The 16,957-nt window shown below is 41.5% G+C and overlaps 1 protein-coding gene across 1 annotated transcript; it reads left to right on the top strand.

Annotated features, from left to right (window-relative positions):
* The first annotated feature begins 8,546 nt into the window (after window positions 1–8,546).
* Window positions 8,547–15,915, top strand: LOC106983792 (5-hydroxytryptamine receptor 3E-like). Its single transcript, XM_015081968.3, has 8 exons — window positions 8,547–8,613; window positions 10,559–10,725; window positions 13,365–13,474; window positions 13,643–13,812; window positions 14,137–14,297; window positions 14,641–14,845; window positions 15,017–15,232; window positions 15,361–15,915. Exons 1-8 carry the CDS (start codon window positions 8,547–8,549, stop codon window positions 15,588–15,590), a joined length of 1,326 nt encoding a protein of 441 aa, XP_014937454.2. The 3' UTR covers window positions 15,591–15,915.
* The last annotated feature ends 1,042 nt before the right edge of the window (window positions 15,916–16,957 follow it).

Genomic DNA, 16,957 nt, shown 5'->3' with positions numbered 1-16,957 from the left:
ATATAAAAGACCTGTTCTATCCACAGCAGATATAAATTCTTCATTGATTTGAACTCAAAATAGGCAAACACAGGGGCGCCTGGGTGGCTCAGTTGGTTGGGCGGCTGACTTCGGCTCAGGTCATGATCTCGCAGTCCATGAGTTCGAGCCCCGCGTCGTGCTCTGTGCTGACAGCTCAGAGCCTGGAGCCTGTTTCGGATTCTGTGTCTCCTTCTCTCTGACCCTCCTCCATTCATGCTCTGTCTCTCTCTCTATCTCAAAAATAAATAAACTTTAAAAAAAATTTTTTTTAAAAAATAGGCAAACACACAAACAGAAAAGATTAACAAACCAGTCTCTGACATTTTTCACCCAACAGGAACAAGATATCTATAAACCATTAATCCATTTACAGAAATCATCAAATGGTCAGACCATAAAACCAAATTTCCAATTGGGAATAATTTACCAGCTAAAACAAATTGAAAACAAAATTAAAATTTGGAAAAACAGAGAGTCACAAAAATACTATTGACTCTTTGGATTTACTTCTGGAAGCCAAGAAAAGATGTGCCCAGATTTATGCCACCCGTGAGACTGATGAATGTTACCTGGCTCTGTAAGGTGAATCTCCTGGGCATCTTGGTGGAACTTCCAAAACTGATAAAAGATAACTTTGGAAAAAAGGAAAATCATGAATTTCATACAGATATAAAAATGAACATGTGCTAAGATTATTTTCCTTATATGAGGGAACCAAGCGGATGTTATAACTAGTTCAAAGGAAAAATCAAAAGAACACAAATTTATATGGAATAAAGTGGTGGTGAGATGAGTTGTAAGGAGAGACAAAATTAATTTTTCCACAAGGAGGAAGGAAGTTAGTTGCATTTTTACCAGACAGGACAAAATTCACCTATGTTTCAGCAATCTACAACTTTCAAGAGTGATAAAATTGCTGAAAGTCAAGAAACACAGCTAGAATCAGAGAGCCCTGAAGGGTGTGCTATATGTGATGCATAATTTTCCATTAAAACACAAAACTTTTTCGGTGTACTTGGGTGGCTCAGTGGTTAAATGGCCGACTTCACCTCAGGTCATGATCTCGCGGTTCAAGAGGTTGAGCCCCATGTCGGGCTCTGCACTGACAGCCCAGAGCCTGAAGCCTGCTTCGGATTCTGTGTCTCCTTCTCTCTCTGCCCCTTCCCCACTCATGCTCTGTCTCTCAAAAATAAATAAATAAATAAATAAATAAATAACATTTAAAAAATTTTAAAAAACACAAAACTTTTTCAACAGCTAATCTTTATTGCTTACTTTGTGCCAAGAATTGTGCTAAATGCATCACAAGCTTATCTCATTTAATCATCACACTAACTTGGAGAGGTAGGTACTATTTTTTTTTTTATTTTTTGATGTTTATTTTTGAGAGAGCGTGTGAGAAGAAGAAAAGGAGGAGAGAGAGGGAGACACAGAATCCAAAGCAGGCTCCAGGCTCTGAGCTGTCAGCCCAGAGCCCAATGCCGGGCTTGAACTCATGAACTGTGAGGTCATGACCTGAGCCAAAGTCAGACGCTTAGCCGACTGAGCCACGCAGGTGCCCCGAGGTAGGTACTATTATTAAGAATATTTTATACTTGCTCTGCCGGCATATATATTAAAACCAGAGGGGCACCTGGGTGTCTCAGTTGGTTGAACATCTGACTTTGGCTTAAGTCATAATCTCACAGTTTGTGGGTTCGAACCCTGCGTCAGGCTCTGTGCTGACAGCCTGGAGCCTGCTTCAGATTCTGTGTCTCCCTCTCTCTCTGCCCCTCCCCCTGCTCACACGCTCTCTCTCTCTCTCTCTCTCTCTCAAAAATGAATAAACATTAAAATTAAAAAAAAAAACTGGAATTATACAGAGAAGATTAGCCTGGCCCCTGAGCAAGAATATTTTGCAGACTGGGGGGCACCTATGTGGCTCACTCACTTATGTGTCCGACTCCTGATTTCAGCTCAGGTCTTGATCTCAGGATCTTGAGTTCAAGCCCTACATTGGTCTCCGGGTTGGACATGAAGCCTACTTTAAAAAAAAAAAATTTTTTTTTTGAAAGAGAATATTTTGCAGATTAGGAAACTGAGGCTAGAGGGTTTAAGGAAAGACTTTGTAGCTTTTAATTGCTTATATCTCTTTGGCTAAGAGCCACTTAAAAAAAAACACTTTATTGAGGTATTTTATATACCATAAAATTCACCTATTTCAAATGTACAATTCAGTGATTGTTAGTAAACTTCACCATAGTATAACCATTACTGTAAGTCAGCTTTAGAACATTTTCATCCAATAAAATGCCTCACATCCATTTACAGCTAATCCATGTTCCACACCCAGACCCAGAAAACCAATCTACTTTATGCATGTATAGATTTGCCTTTCCTAAACATTTCACATAAATGGAATGATACAGTATATAGTCTATTGTGTTTTGCTTCTTGAACTGAACACGGTGTTTTTGAGATTCATTCATGACGTAGCATGTGTCCATAGTTTATCTCCTTTGATTGTGAATAGTAGTTCATCATATGGATATCACATTTATCTATCCATTTACTGTTGATGTAAATTTAGGCTGTTTCCAAATTTTGGCTATTATGAATAATCTTTCTATGAACATCCATGTGCAAGTCTTTCTGTGGATATGCTTTAATCTCTCTTGGGCAACTGCCTAGGAATGGAATTGCTAGGTAGTCTAATAATTTTATCTTTAGCTTTTTGGGGAAATTTTAAACTGTTTTTCAAAGTAATTTTACCATTTTACATTCTCACTGTGTGTAAGGTTCTCAGCTTCTCCATGTCCTCACACACATTGGTTATATGCCTTATTTATTGTAACCATTCTAGAAGATACAAAATGGTATCTCATTGTGGTCTCAATTTGCATTTCTCTGATGACTATGGATGTTGAGCATCTTTTTTTATTTTTTTAAGCTTATTTATTTATTTTGAAAGAGAGAGAAAGTGTGAGTCAGGGAGGGGGAGAGAAAGAGAATCCCAAGCAGGCTCTGCACTGACAGTGTGGAGCCCAATGCGGGGCTTAACCTACAAACCTTGAGATCATTACCTAAGCAGAAGTTGGACGCTTAACTGACTGAGCCACCCAGGAGCCCCTTATGTACTTATTAGTCAGAAGTCCTTTTAAAAGAATGTGATTTTCTTAAGGGTACTGGCCATGCTTGCTCATGCTCCTGCTGGTTCTCTTGCCTTTTCCCTCACCCTCCACTGTGAGATACTTATAGCATCTCACTTAATGTTAGAATCACACACACACACACACACACACACACACACACACACAGAGGCACACACACATTATAGTAAACATATGAAAACTCACTCCTATCTCACATGTTATTTACATGAGAATGAAATCCTTGATCTAATTCTCTTGGGCAGATATGCTGTTGGAATTCAGAACTTCTCAGATTTTAGAATGAGAATACATTGCATATACCATATATTACATAATTCTTCCACAGGGGCTTGGGACAGCATTCATAATCAAACAAATCTCTATTTTTGCAGAAAAAAATGTATGAATATTCACACTAAGAGGAATAAACATAGATCATAAACAGCTTCATATTAGTTCAGGTTATGTTGTGGTGCCAAATCAGTTCACCCCAAACTAACAAAAAAAATTTATTTTATTTTCAGAACTTTCTGCATTCTAGAATTGTGGGTAAACACTTGGGGGCCTACTTATAACAATGTAAGAATTCAATAGGCTACCAACAATGTTCATATTATTTGACATTTAACTAAATATTTATTAATTTTTATTTTTTCAATTTTATTTTTATATTTTGGAGCCAATAACCTTTCCCCAAACCTCAACCATTTAATAGGCTGCTAGGAATCTCTTGGACTCTGTGCACTGTGCCCCCAGTGCTTTACAGATAAAATACTTCTGTACATTAGTGCAAACAAGAGAAGAAGGAACTCAGAAACAAGAACACAAACAAAAGAGTAGCATGAACTTGTAAGAACAGTAAAGGAAAGCTAATGGCCAGAATAAGTGAGTGCTTGAGAATAATGCCAAAATGAGGATGGAGAACATCTACTCAGTACCTATGAAATGCCCAGCACTGAACTAACTTTTTTCAAACGCCATCTCTTTAAATCACCATCCAAAACCTATAAAGTGGATATTATTATCCCCACTTTGGAGATGAGACCAAATACTCAGAAATTAAACTTCTCCCAGAATGAAATAGTTGGCGTGTGATGGAGCCAGGATTTGAATCCATGTCTTCCAATTCTGAAGTCAATACTCTTCCCACCATAATGTCCTGATATATTCAGAATAGAATACATATAAAGAGAAAGAGTCATCCTTGGGGAAGAGATTTTTATCTTTTCCATTAGGTAGGAAAATTAAGCCAATTGGAGATAAACATAAATGACCAAAAGAGTTGAATACCAACAAATGTAAGGAAGGAGAAGAGGCGCCTGGGTGGCTCAGTTGAGCATCTGACTCTTGACTTCGGCTTGTGTCATGATCTCACAGTCTGTAGGATTGAGCCCCAAGTTGGGCTCTGTGCTGATGGTGTGGAGCCTGCTTGGGATTCTCTCTCTCCCTCTCTGCCCTTCCCCTCCTCACACACACACACACACACACACACACACACACACACTCTCTCTCTCTCTCTCTCTCTCTCTCTCTCTCTCATTCTCTCAAAATAATTAAATAAACATTTTTTAAAAATTTAAGACACAGAGCACCTGGGTGGCTCAGTCAGTTAAGCCTCTAACTTTGGCTCAGGTCATGATCTCGTAGTTTGTGGGTTCAAGCCCCACATCAGGATCTGTGCTGACATCTCAGAGCCTGAAGCCTACTTCAGATTCTGTGTCTCCTTCTCTCTCTGCTCCTCCCCTGCTTGTGCTCTGTCTCTTTCTGTCTCTCAAAAATAAATAAGCATTTAAAAAATATTTTTAATAAAAAAAATTTAAGACACATTTAAAATTTAATTCTTACCTTTTTTTCCCCCAAATGAGATTTTTATCATTTGTCTTCTGACATCATTAGCAAGTAGACTGCAGACTGACATGTCTCTGAGCTGGCCATCCACTATTCCCTCTATCTCAGAGTACAAAATGTAGCCAAAGACTTGAGGCCAGGAAGGAATTGAAACACTAAGCCTGTGTCACATACTGGTATTGAGTCTGAATTTACACCATCCATACATATGATGTAAGATTTTTAAAAATTCAAACACACACACACACACACACACACACACACACACACACACACAGTGACTAGACTTGGTTAAAATCTAAAGGCTATGGCAGAGGCAAATGACAATTTTCTTTGTAGGGAAAATTTGCGACCCAAGCACATGAAGCTCCCACTGAAGTAACCTCCTACTAAAGATGAGTTTCCAATCAAAAGAGTTAACAAATCATATAAGGAAATAAACCTCATGAGACAAAGTCAGCAAAATTGTTAGCATACCAAGAACTAGATGTAATAAAACAATCTGAAAGGAAACGTAAAATAAATATATTCTGTCAAAAGAAATTCAGAGAGCTCTAGTTGATATACATATTATACTGAGCAAGGAACAAACTGAACAAACCACCAAAGTGGTTAAGAAACTCAACTCTCAGCAATTACAGCTCAGTTTATAAAGCATAAATGCAGAAGTGCATTTTCTATTGTGGATTGGTTACTAGAAACTTACATTCTCTTTTATTGCAAGTTTACTTTGTAGCTGATCAGCTATGAAGCTTCTTATTTTTTTTAAGTAAGCTCTATGCCCAATGTGGGGCTTGAACTCACCACCCCAAGATCAAGAGTTCCATGCTCCACCAACTGAGCCATCCGGCACCCCATGGCTAAGAGGCTTTAAGGTCATGCTGACATGAAGAAATCTTAACTTTTGTTTAAGGTCAGAGTAAGCATCTGGGGGAAGCAGGACAGTTTCAGGTTTTGGTTGCATGATTATGAGTTTTTGGTCTAGGAGTATATTCAAACTGTGGTCTCCATTTTGGTTTTGCTTTAGCAGTTCCAAATAATAAAAGATTAAAGAAATATCAGAAGCCACAATGAAGAACAGTATAAGAAAGAAAAGAAAGAAAGAAAGAAAGAAAGAAAGAAAGAAAGAAAGGAAGGAAGGAAGGAAGGAAGGAAGGAAGGAAGGAAGGAAGGAAGGAAGGAAGGGGGTGCCTGGGTAGCTCAGTTGGTTAAGCATCCGACTTTGGCTCAGGTCATGATCTCGCAGTTCGTGGGTTCAAGTCCCGCATTGGGATCTGTGCTGACAGCTCAGAGCCTGGAGCCTGTTTCAGATTCTGTGTCTCCCTCTCTCTCTGCCCCTCCCCCGCTCATGCTCTGTCTCTCTCTCTCTCTCTCTCTCTCTCTGTCAAAAATAAACATTAAGGGGCGCCTGGGTGGCGCAGTCAGTTAAGCGTCCGACTTCAGCCACGTCACGATCTCGCGGTCCGTGAGTTCGAGCCCCGCGTCAGCCTCTGGGCTGATGGCTCGGAGCCTGGAGCCTGTTTCCGATTCTGTGTCTCCCTCCCTCTCTGCCCCTCCCCCGTTCATGCTCTGTCTCTCTCTGTCCCAAAAATAAACGTTGAAAAAAAATAAATAAATAATTAAAAAAAATAAACATTAAAAAAAAATTTTTTTTAAAGAAAGAAAGGGAGGAAGGGAGGGAGGGAAGAAGGAAAGGGGAGAGAGAAAGGAAGGAAGGAAGAAGGAGGCAGGGAAAGAGAGAAAAGAACCAAATAGATTGGTTTCTTAAAAGAACCAGAAACAACTTACAGAAACAAAAAATATGTCACTGAAATTGAAAACTCAGTGGAAAATTAGAGGATAGTTTAAATACAATAGAGAAGGATGCCTGGGCGTCTCTCGGCTAAGTGTCCGACTTCAGCTCAGGTCATGATCTCTGGTTCATGAGTACAAGCCCACGTCCGGCTCTGTCCCGACAGCGCGGAGCCTGGGGCCTGCTTCGGATTCTGTGTCACCCCCTCTCTCTGCCCCTCCCCTGCTCATGCTCTCTTTCTCTCTCTCAAAAATAAATAAACATTAAAAAAAATAAAATTAAAAAACAAATACAATAGAGAAGGAAATCTGTTACCTGGAAAGTAGTGTGAAAGAATTACTAGGGACACAGATAAAGGGGTGCAAAATATGAAAGAGGGATATGTTAGGCAGAAAAATCATCCTCCAAGGATGTCCACATCCTAATCGCTAGCACCTGTGAATATGTTATACAGAAAAGGGGGAATTAAGGTCACAGATGGAATTAAATTGGCTAATTGGCTAACCCTGAGATACGGAGAGTGTCCTGGATTATCCAGGTGGGCCCACTGTAATCACAGGGGTTCTTTTTTTTTTATAATTATTTATTTATTTTTTATTTTTTTTAACGTTTATTTATTTTTGAGACAGAGAGAGACAGAGCATGAACGGGTAGGGGCAGAGAGAGAGGGAGACACAGAATCGGAAGCAGGCTCCAGGCTCTGAGCCATCAGCCCAGAGCCCGACGCGGGGCTCGAACTCAGGGACCGGGAGGTCGTGACCTGAGCTGACGTCGGACGCTTAACCGACTTAGCTACCCGGGCGCCACTCACAGGGGTTCTTAAAAGTGGAAGAGGAGAGAAGAGCATGAGAAGCAGAGATGGTAGTGTGAGAAAGACTTGCCAATGTTGCTGGCTTCAAAGATGGAAAAATGGGACCATGAACCACGAAATGCAGGCAGCCTCTAAAACTGGAAAAGATAATGAATTTGCTCATAGAGACTCCAGAAGGGATGCAGCCCTAGCAAAACATTGGTTTTAGCCCAGTGAGACTCATTTCAGACTTCTGGCCTACAGAACTGTAAAATAATAAGTTTGTGCTTCTTAAATTTTTAAAAAATGTCTTATTTATTTTTGAGAGAGAGACAGAATGCGAGCAAGGGAGGGGCAGAGAGCAGGGGAGACACAGAATCTAAAGCAGGTCCCAGGCTCTGAACTGTCAGCACAGAGCCTGACACGGGGCTTGAACCCACAAACCATGAGATCATGACCTGAGCCAAAGTGGGACGCTCAACCAACTGAGCCACTCAGGTGCCCCTGTAAATCTGTGATTTTTTAAAGCCAACTAAGTTTATGATTTGTTACAACAGCAGTAGGAAACTAATATGAGAGGTTAAAAAAGGAAACAATCCAACATAAGTCTAATAAGAGAAAAGGTAGAATATAATATTTTTAAATGGCTGAGAATTTTCCAGAATTGAAGAGATGACTCTTCAGACTGAGAGATCACACAAAGGTCTTAATGTAATACATATCAACTAATCCACAACCATACACATTGTAGTGAAATATATGAGAAAGTCTTAAGAGCAAATGGAACCTCCAGCATGGGCAAGAACAAGACAACCAGAACTCTCTTTCCAGGAAGGTAACAAATGTCAGTGGTCAACTAATGCCATCAGTATTCAAAATCAGACTCTAGGTGTGGCCTGTGCTCCTTTAATCTAGGGATTCCTCGGTGCTGGTACACTCCTGGAGGAGAATTTAGACAAAGAAGATGGAAGGAAGCTGGTTCCACAAAGAGAGATTCCTCTTATTCCTTGCTCTCGGTCTTCTACTTCAAGGTAAGAAAAGGGCAACAACAGGGAAAGAGGCAGAGACTCTCTCTAGTTGAACACCTAGAAACTTTTTTCAAATTTCCAACTCCCAGAGATGATCTAAAATGGGTATTATTATTTCATAACTTTGTTATAATAATGCCTGAATAGACTTTCCTTCTCTGGAAGACAGAAAATATCCTTCCAGGGGCACCTGGGTGGCTCAGTCAGTTAATGACTCTTGATTTTGGCTCAGGTCATGATCTCAAAGTTCATGAGTTCGAGCCCCGCATTGGGCTTTGTGCTGTCCGTGCAGAGCCTGCTTGCAATTCTCTCTCTCCCTCTTTCTCTGCCATCTTCTGCCCCCCCCCTCTCTTCCCCTCTCTCTCCCTCTTCTCTCTCTCTCAAAAATAAACTAAAAAAATATATATCTTTCCAGTGATGTATCATACAGGAACTATTTTTCTTCCCAGGACCCATCCCTAATTGTCTTCTCTTCTATTTAGACTTAATGTCTATCCATCTTTCTACACACAGGTATAATTCTTTTTCTCTGCAGCTATGAAACCCACTCCATTGTAGCAAAGTGCTCACTTTTAGCCATAACTTCCCCATCCACCTTCAGGATCCAAGTGCTTTAGGTTAGGTAAGATGCCAGAGGGTAGCAAATGGAGAGTGAAAATAGAGTATGCTTCTCTTTCAGGAAGTTAATATAGTATAGTGGAAAGAACATGGGATTTGGAGACAGACAGACCTGGGTTTGAATCTTGGTCCCTCACTTTGCACCTTATGCAACCTTGGGCAAATTGCTTGACTTCCCTGAGCTCCAGTTTCTTCATCTGTAAAATAGGGCATGCCTTGCAGAGTTGTGAGGATTCAATGAGAGAAAGTTAGTAGCATAGTGCCTGCCTGGCATATGATAGGTATCAATAAATGTCGTCTCTCCCCCTTAGGTTGTCATATAACTTCTGGATAAGAGAGCATAGGTAGGGCTAAACCAGAGTCAGCTTTAGAGGTCAGTATAAGGAAGAGGAACAAATTGTACTAACTACTCAGTAGAGAACGCTAGAGATGCTCCTCTGGCCACTCACTGGCCATGATCAACAAATGAATATTCATTGTTCATAGAATGATCCAAGGATTTGTCTGGACAGCACTGTGACTTTGGGAATGGATAAGGCTTGATGTCCTTAGCATACAACAATCTCTCTCATTCCAGGCTGTTGTTCCTCTAACAAATTGCTACAATTAGAGAGGGTAGAAAAAAGGGGAAGGCAACACTTCAAAATCCTCAAACTGGAAAAGTGATAGAGGTTGAGCAGCAAAATAGGGAGAAGGAAGTTTGGGGCAGTGAAGGTGAAATTGGTGTGTTCTCTTTGGGGTCCTGGGAATGGAATCCTATCTGATGGCTATCACTGTCCCAGGGGCAGTTTGCATATAGATTTGGGCATGCTTTGCATGGAAACAGAAACATTAAAAGGGCAGCCAGAGCTCTAACTCAGCTTACCACATTAGCTTCCATCATTTGCCTTCCAGCCCAACCCATCCTCCCTGGCCTTGGAGGGAGGCACCCAGCATCTGGTGATCCTCTTGGTGATCCTCCTTTCCCAGTCTCCATCTCATCATTGGGGGAATATACTACAGCAGCATCAAACAAACCAGGGTTCAGAGCAAGTCCAGTTTTTGCCTCTTATATATTTGACCTCAGGGATTTAATTCCTCTTACTGGATCTCAGTTGACTCATTTATTACATAAGGACAAAAATAATTTCTCCTTGATAGGGGCTTGGGAGGATTAAGTGAGGGACTTACTCTGAAGGGCTTAGAGTATACCTGGCACATAATCAATGCTCAATAAATCTTAGCTATCATTATTATCACAGACTACCCCCAAGATCCTATCATAGGGCCCTCTCACATAGGCAACAGGAGAGTTCTCTCCCTCTCCTCACACATTCTATGTCCTCTACAGGAAGGGGCAGTACTTTCATCATCAACTGCTCAGGGTTCGGCCAGCATGGAGGGTATCCCACTGTTCTGGATTCAGTGTTTGAGCGGAAGGCCTTCCGTCCAGTCACCAACTTCAGTATCCCCACCCTAGTCAACATCTCCTTTACTATGTCTGCCATCCTAGATGTGGTGAGTGCTGACCCCTAGCCCTTAATTTTTTCCCAACCTGGCAAGGGAACCCCAAAAGCTCTTGTCCACATTGCACCTTGCTCCATCACTGCTAAATGTCATTTGCCCAGTGGGGATCTCAAAGAAGCTCTGTCTGGTTTAACAGGATGTGGTACAACAGCACATAGAAGAGAATTTCTTTTCTTTCTCACCCAGTGATTCTCTACCCTGGCCATATACCACTGTTCAGTCCCCACTCCCAGAGATTCCGATTGGATGGAACCTAGACTTCAGTAGTTTTAAGCTCCTCAAGTGATTCTAAGATACAGCCAGGATTGAGAAGCACTACTCTAATCCAGCCCTGTTGTGAATTCTCCCACACATGGGAGAATTAAGCTTTTCAATTAAGCTGTTTCAATTAAGCTTTTGTCCTTGACCTACATGTTGACCTTGATCACAGCACCACTTGTACATACATTGGGAGTTGGTAAACAAAAATGAGGAGTAGGAGAGGCACCTGGGTGGCTCAGTTGGTTAGGCTGCGGACTTTTGATTTTGGCTCAGGTGATGATCTCACGGTTTGTGGGTTCAAGGCTGGTGTCTGGTTCTGTACTATCAGTGCAGAGCCTTCTTGGAATCCTCTCTCTCCCACTTTCTCTGTCCCTCCCCACCCCCCCCACCCCTGCTCGCAGGCACTCACTCTTTTTCTATCTCCAAAATAAATAAACTTAAAAAAAAATGGGGAGTGGGAGGGATGGACAGACTTCTTACCCACATCATACTAGAAACCGGAAATTCTTTTGGCAGGATGAACATCTACAGCTCTTGTCATCATTCCTGTGGCTGGAAATGGTATGGCTAATACCCTTTATTCTCTCCCTTCATTTACATTCAGAAAGGATTTTAAACAAAGATATAATTATGACCTTTACGTACCTAACAACATATCTTTGAAACACATGAGGGAGAAATGGAAAAATCTACAATCATGGTGAGAGGCTTCAATATACTGGTTTCAAAAATCAAGTAGAAAAAGAATAAGAAACATTGTGATTTTTAACAGCACAATTAGGAAACTTGATTTAATAAACATCAAACTTTGTACCAACGAAAATGCATAATCTTTTCTGATACAAATGCAATATTTTCCCACACTGACGAAGATCTCAACAAACTCAAAAAAGCAGAAATTATCTAGACCACAATCTGATCACGATACAAGAAAATGAAACTAACTGGGAAAAGACAGCCCTCCCCCCAGAAAGCCTTATTTCTTGGGAATTTAAAACTAAACTTCCCCCAAAAATTAAGCTTCCAAATACTTTGGGCTAAAGTAAAAATAAAACAATTAAATAGAAATTGCAAAATAATTAGAAACAAAGAGCCTACACATGAAAATCTATGAATATAGCCAAAGTATAACTCAGTGGAAATTTTGTATCTTAAGTGTATTAATAAGAAAACAAGAGGGGAAAAAATGAAAGTAAATGAATTAAGTTTCCAATTTGAAAAGCTTGGTTAAAGAGAAGGAGAGAGGAGGGGAATAATACTAATAATCACCTAATCTTGCTCTCAAAGTGCAGTTCCCAGATGGGCAGCGCCAGTTGATTGCACCACCTGGAAACCTAGAACTGCACATAATCTTGGGTCCCACCCAGTGTAACCAACCATCCCAGCATACCCAAGACTGAGGAATTCTCAGGACATAGAATTTTCAATGCTAAAACCAGCAAAATGCTGGGCAAATCAGGATGAGTTAGTCACATCACCTATTGAATCAGAATCTATATAGTTCAATATGATCCCCAGGTGTTTTATATGCAAAGCAAGACTTGGGAAGCACTGATCTAGTACAAAGTTTTATTTAATGTGCATAGAGCCTCCCTTCCGTTCTGGTTGTGGTTCTACAAACTGCAGTTGCTGTTGAAAGTACCCTGAGACTAGACAAGCCCACCCAGAATTGGACAATCCTTGAAAACGGTTCCGAAAGAAGGTTGCCAGACTTGGAAAAGAGGGTTTGGAAAGGTCATCCCAAAGACAAGAGAGGGTGGTACCTGGCACCTGCCAACAAAAGGAAGACCATGAAGTCTCTTGCTTCAAAGAACCCAAGAGCTTGTCCAAGTTCTCCTTGCAATAAAGACTGGTGAAAGGGGTCTGGGAGACAGTTGAAGGCATGCTAGATACTAATACATAATACCTATGAACATTACAGTTTCAAAATTCATTGATATGCTTTATTTCATTTGATACCTACTAATCCCCTTATTTTACACTAAGGAAATTCTAGCTCAGAGAGGCTAAGTTACTGATCTTTCAGCTCTAAATCTCATTCCTACTGAAGAAAAAATAGTGTTTCTCTAATCACCAGTAATTTCTCACAGAAATGGAAAAAGAGAGGAATCAAAGTTTATGAAGAAATGAACACAGAGAGCTTCAAGTCTATTTGTAATTCTTATTTCTTAAAAAAAAAAAAAAGCCAAAGTAAATTTATCAAAATATTGACTCCACAAAGTTGAGTGATAGAAACCTGTTTATTATTTTATATACTTTTTTATGTGCTTGAAATATTTCATAACTTTTTTTAAGAAAAATCAAAGGACAGAAAAAAATAGCCTTAATTTCTATCAGGCTCTCTCACCTCTCCTCCACCTGGGCTCTAGGTCTGGGATAACCCATTTATCAGATGGAACCCAGAGGAGTGTGAGGGCATCACGAAGATCAGTGTGGCAACCAAGAACCTATGGCTCCCAGACATTTTCATCGTTGAGTTGTACGTATTAAGGGCTGGGAATAGCCAGAGGGAAGCCCCATTTTCTGGAATCAGTAGAAGTTACAATCTGCCATTGGAGACACTAAAAGTGGTATTAGATGGATGAGAAATAACCAGAAAGGTAAAAGAAAAACAAAGCACCTGCATCCCACTTCATCTCTCTTACAGCATGAATGTGGATAAGACCCCAAAAGGCCTCACAGCATATGTGAGTAATGAAGGTCGCATCAGATATAAGAAACCCATGAAGGTGACCAGCATCTGTAACCTGGACATCTTCTACTTCCCTTTTGACCAGCAGAACTGCACCCTCACCTTTAGTTCATTCCTTTACACAGGTGAGTTGCTGTGGGGGCTCAGGGATGTGGGTGAATGAGAGCAACCGATTAAACAACAGAAAATAAAATATAAAGAAATTATGAATAAATGGTGACTAAGGTGTATGGGTAGAGCAAAAATTAGGGCTCTTATGGATGTTTAAATATTTTCCATAAAGGGAAAATCCAAGCCTGTCTTGTTGATTACCATTCCTAGCTCTTGCAAACTTTCTGCCATAATAGTATGTACTCAAAAATACATGTTGAATGAAGATGAAAAAAGAGAATGTAGTTGAATCAACAGGAAACCGTATCCTTGGGAAATGATCTGGATCTCCCTTTCAGTGGAGAATATGTTGCTGGGCATGGAGAAAGAAGTGTGGGAAATAGCAGACACATCCCGGGATATCGTTCAAACCCATGGAGAGTGGGAGCTCCTAGGCATCAACAAGGCCACCCCAAAGATGTCCGTGGGCACCAGCCTATACGATCAGATCATGTTCTACGTGAGTTCAGAGGTCCTTGATTTTTCCTTTCTTTCTTGCTTCTACCCTTGCCTAGAATCTCCACCAAATGGGTATTTCTCAAGTTTCAGGGTTTCTCAGTTTTACTTCTGCCAGATTCAAACCTTTCCTCTTGGCTGCCCAGCCACATTCTTTTTCCTAAAGCTCACTGCTCTGGCCTAACTTGTCACTGGCAGTCTCTATACTTATTTATGAAGCTGCATTCTACACCCATATATCTCAGGGTGATATCAGACCAAAAAGGAAGGCAGAGACATAAACAATCACTACTATTCCTGGCAGCTTCCAAATCCCTTATCCACTTCCCTTTCTTTCCTCCCCCAAGGTGGCCATCAGGCGCAGGCCCAGACTCTACATCATAAACCTTCTGGTGCCCAGTGGCTTTCTGGTTGCCATCGATGCCCTCAGCTTCTACCTGCCAGCAGAAAGTGGAAATCGTGCCCCATTCAAGATAACCCTTCTGCTGGGCTACAATGTCTTCCTGCTCATGATGAATGAGTTACTACCCACCAATGGCACCCCCCTCATCAGTATGGCATCTCCAGCCTTAGGGAAAATAAGGGTGGGGAGGATTGACTGAACTAGCTCAAGGGAGAGAGATATACTGGGAAAATGAGGCCCTAAGCCTGCCAGGGTGGGATTGGAAGAGAGAAGCCCTAGGTGGTGCCTCTGACCCACATGTAGGCCTACCTTCCCTGCAGGTGTCTACTTTGCCCTGTGTCTATCCCTGATGGTGGTCAGCCTGCTGGAGACCATTTTCATCACCTACTTGCTGCACCTGGCTACCAGCCAGCCCCCACCCATGCCTCAGTGGCTCCATTCTCTGATCCTCTACTGCACCAGCCCAACAAAGTGCTGCCCCACTGCACTCCAGAAGAGAAATAAAGCCATGGGCCTCCCCCCTGCCCACCTGCCTGGTAAGGAGATTCAGCACTGCCCACATTTCCTCTTCCCACATAGCCATTTATCTGCTCCTATCTCCTTCCCTATTCCTTCCACCCCAGGTGAACTTCATGGCCTATGCTGAGTCTCTATCTCTCTGTAGGTGTGAAGGAGCCAGTGGAGTTAGTGGGGAAGATGCCAGGTTCCAGACAGACAGAGTTAAATGGGTGTCCTGGGTCAACAAAGGCCCAGCAGGAAGATGAGACTCAGAAGCAGCACTTGGTCGACCTGTGGGTGCAGTTCAGCCACATGATGGACACCCTGCTCTTCCGCCTCTACCTGCTCTTCATGACCACCTCCGTGGTCACAGTCATCGTCCTCTGGAACACCTAGACATGATATCTATTTGCTCCTGCAGATCCCACCCAGAGCTGCTTCTGGCTTCCAGAGACCAGCCAGGTCTTTGCCCTTTGTTGAGTATCGACTATCACAGCCCAAAGATGACCCATTCCCTGCTGCATTCCATGCATCTCAATCCAGCCCCACTGATCAGTCTCAACCCAACTCTAGACATTTTCCTCTTGTATCTGTATTCTGTTGGCTCCCCTTAGTCCTCTCATGAAGTTCTACGATCCCCTTATGTCTTCTGCATAGCAGTCCCACCTCCTCTGCTTCCTTACTTGTCCCAATAAATCATTCTTCAGAAACCTCTGGTTCTTTGTCATGTTTTGAGGTAGAAACTTAACTATTCATAACTGATAGTTTCAAAATATCACCTGTGCATCCCTCTGCCTGTGACAGCATTTTGATCTCACAACGGACGATCCTCTTACCTTCAAGTCCAATGTGACAGTTGTCCTGTCTGGAAAGTTTTAATTTTCTTGGACATTTTTAAAGACATATGTCTTACTTGTAGACTCTTTTATTCATCTTTTTCATTATTGTACAGGAGCTCTGCAGAGATATTGCAGGTTAGGTTCCAGACCACCACAATGAAGCAAATGTCACAATAAAATGAGTCAATGAATTTTTTGGTTTCCCAGTAGATATAAAAGTTATGTTTACACTATATTGTAGTCTATTGAGTGTGGAACAGCATTATATCTAAAAAACATGTACATACTTTAATTTAAAAATACTTTATTGCTGGTGCACCTGGGTGGTTCAGCCAGTTGAGCATTCGACTCTTGATTTTGGCTCAGGTCACGATCTCATGGTTAGTGGGTTCAAGCTCTGCATCAGGCTCTGTGCTGACAGCCCGGAGCCTGCTTGGGATTTCTCTCTCTCCCTCCCTCTCTGCCCCTCCCCTCACTCACACTCTCTCTCTCTCTCTCTTTCAAAACAGATAAACATTTAAAAAATAAAAATACTTTATTACTAAAAAATGCTAACCATCCTCAGCTTTCAGCAAGTTGTAATCTTTTGGCTTTGGAGGGTCTTGCCTCCAAGTTGAGGGCTGCTGACTGCTCGGGGTGATGGTTGCTGAAGGCTGTGATAGATGCGGCAATTTCTTAAAGACAATAATGAAGTTTGCCACATCAATTGACTCTTCCTTTCACAACAATTTCTCGGTAGCACACGATACTGTTTGATAGCATTTAGCCCCCAGTGGAACTTCTTTCAAAATTGGAGTCAGTCCTCTTAAATCCTGAGTTTATGTAATATTCTAAATTCTTTGTTGTCATCTCCACAATCTTCACAGCATCTTCACCAGCAGTAGGTTCCATTTCAAGAAAACACTTTCTCTGCTCATTAGTAAG

The sequence above is a fragment of the Acinonyx jubatus genome, chromosome C2 (genome assembly GCF_027475565.1).
Source record: "Acinonyx jubatus isolate Ajub_Pintada_27869175 chromosome C2, VMU_Ajub_asm_v1.0, whole genome shotgun sequence".
Classification (NCBI taxonomy): Eukaryota; Metazoa; Chordata; class Mammalia; order Carnivora; family Felidae; genus Acinonyx; species Acinonyx jubatus.
Note: the sequence above shows the minus strand (reverse complement) of the source record. Positions and strands in the feature narration are given on the sequence as shown.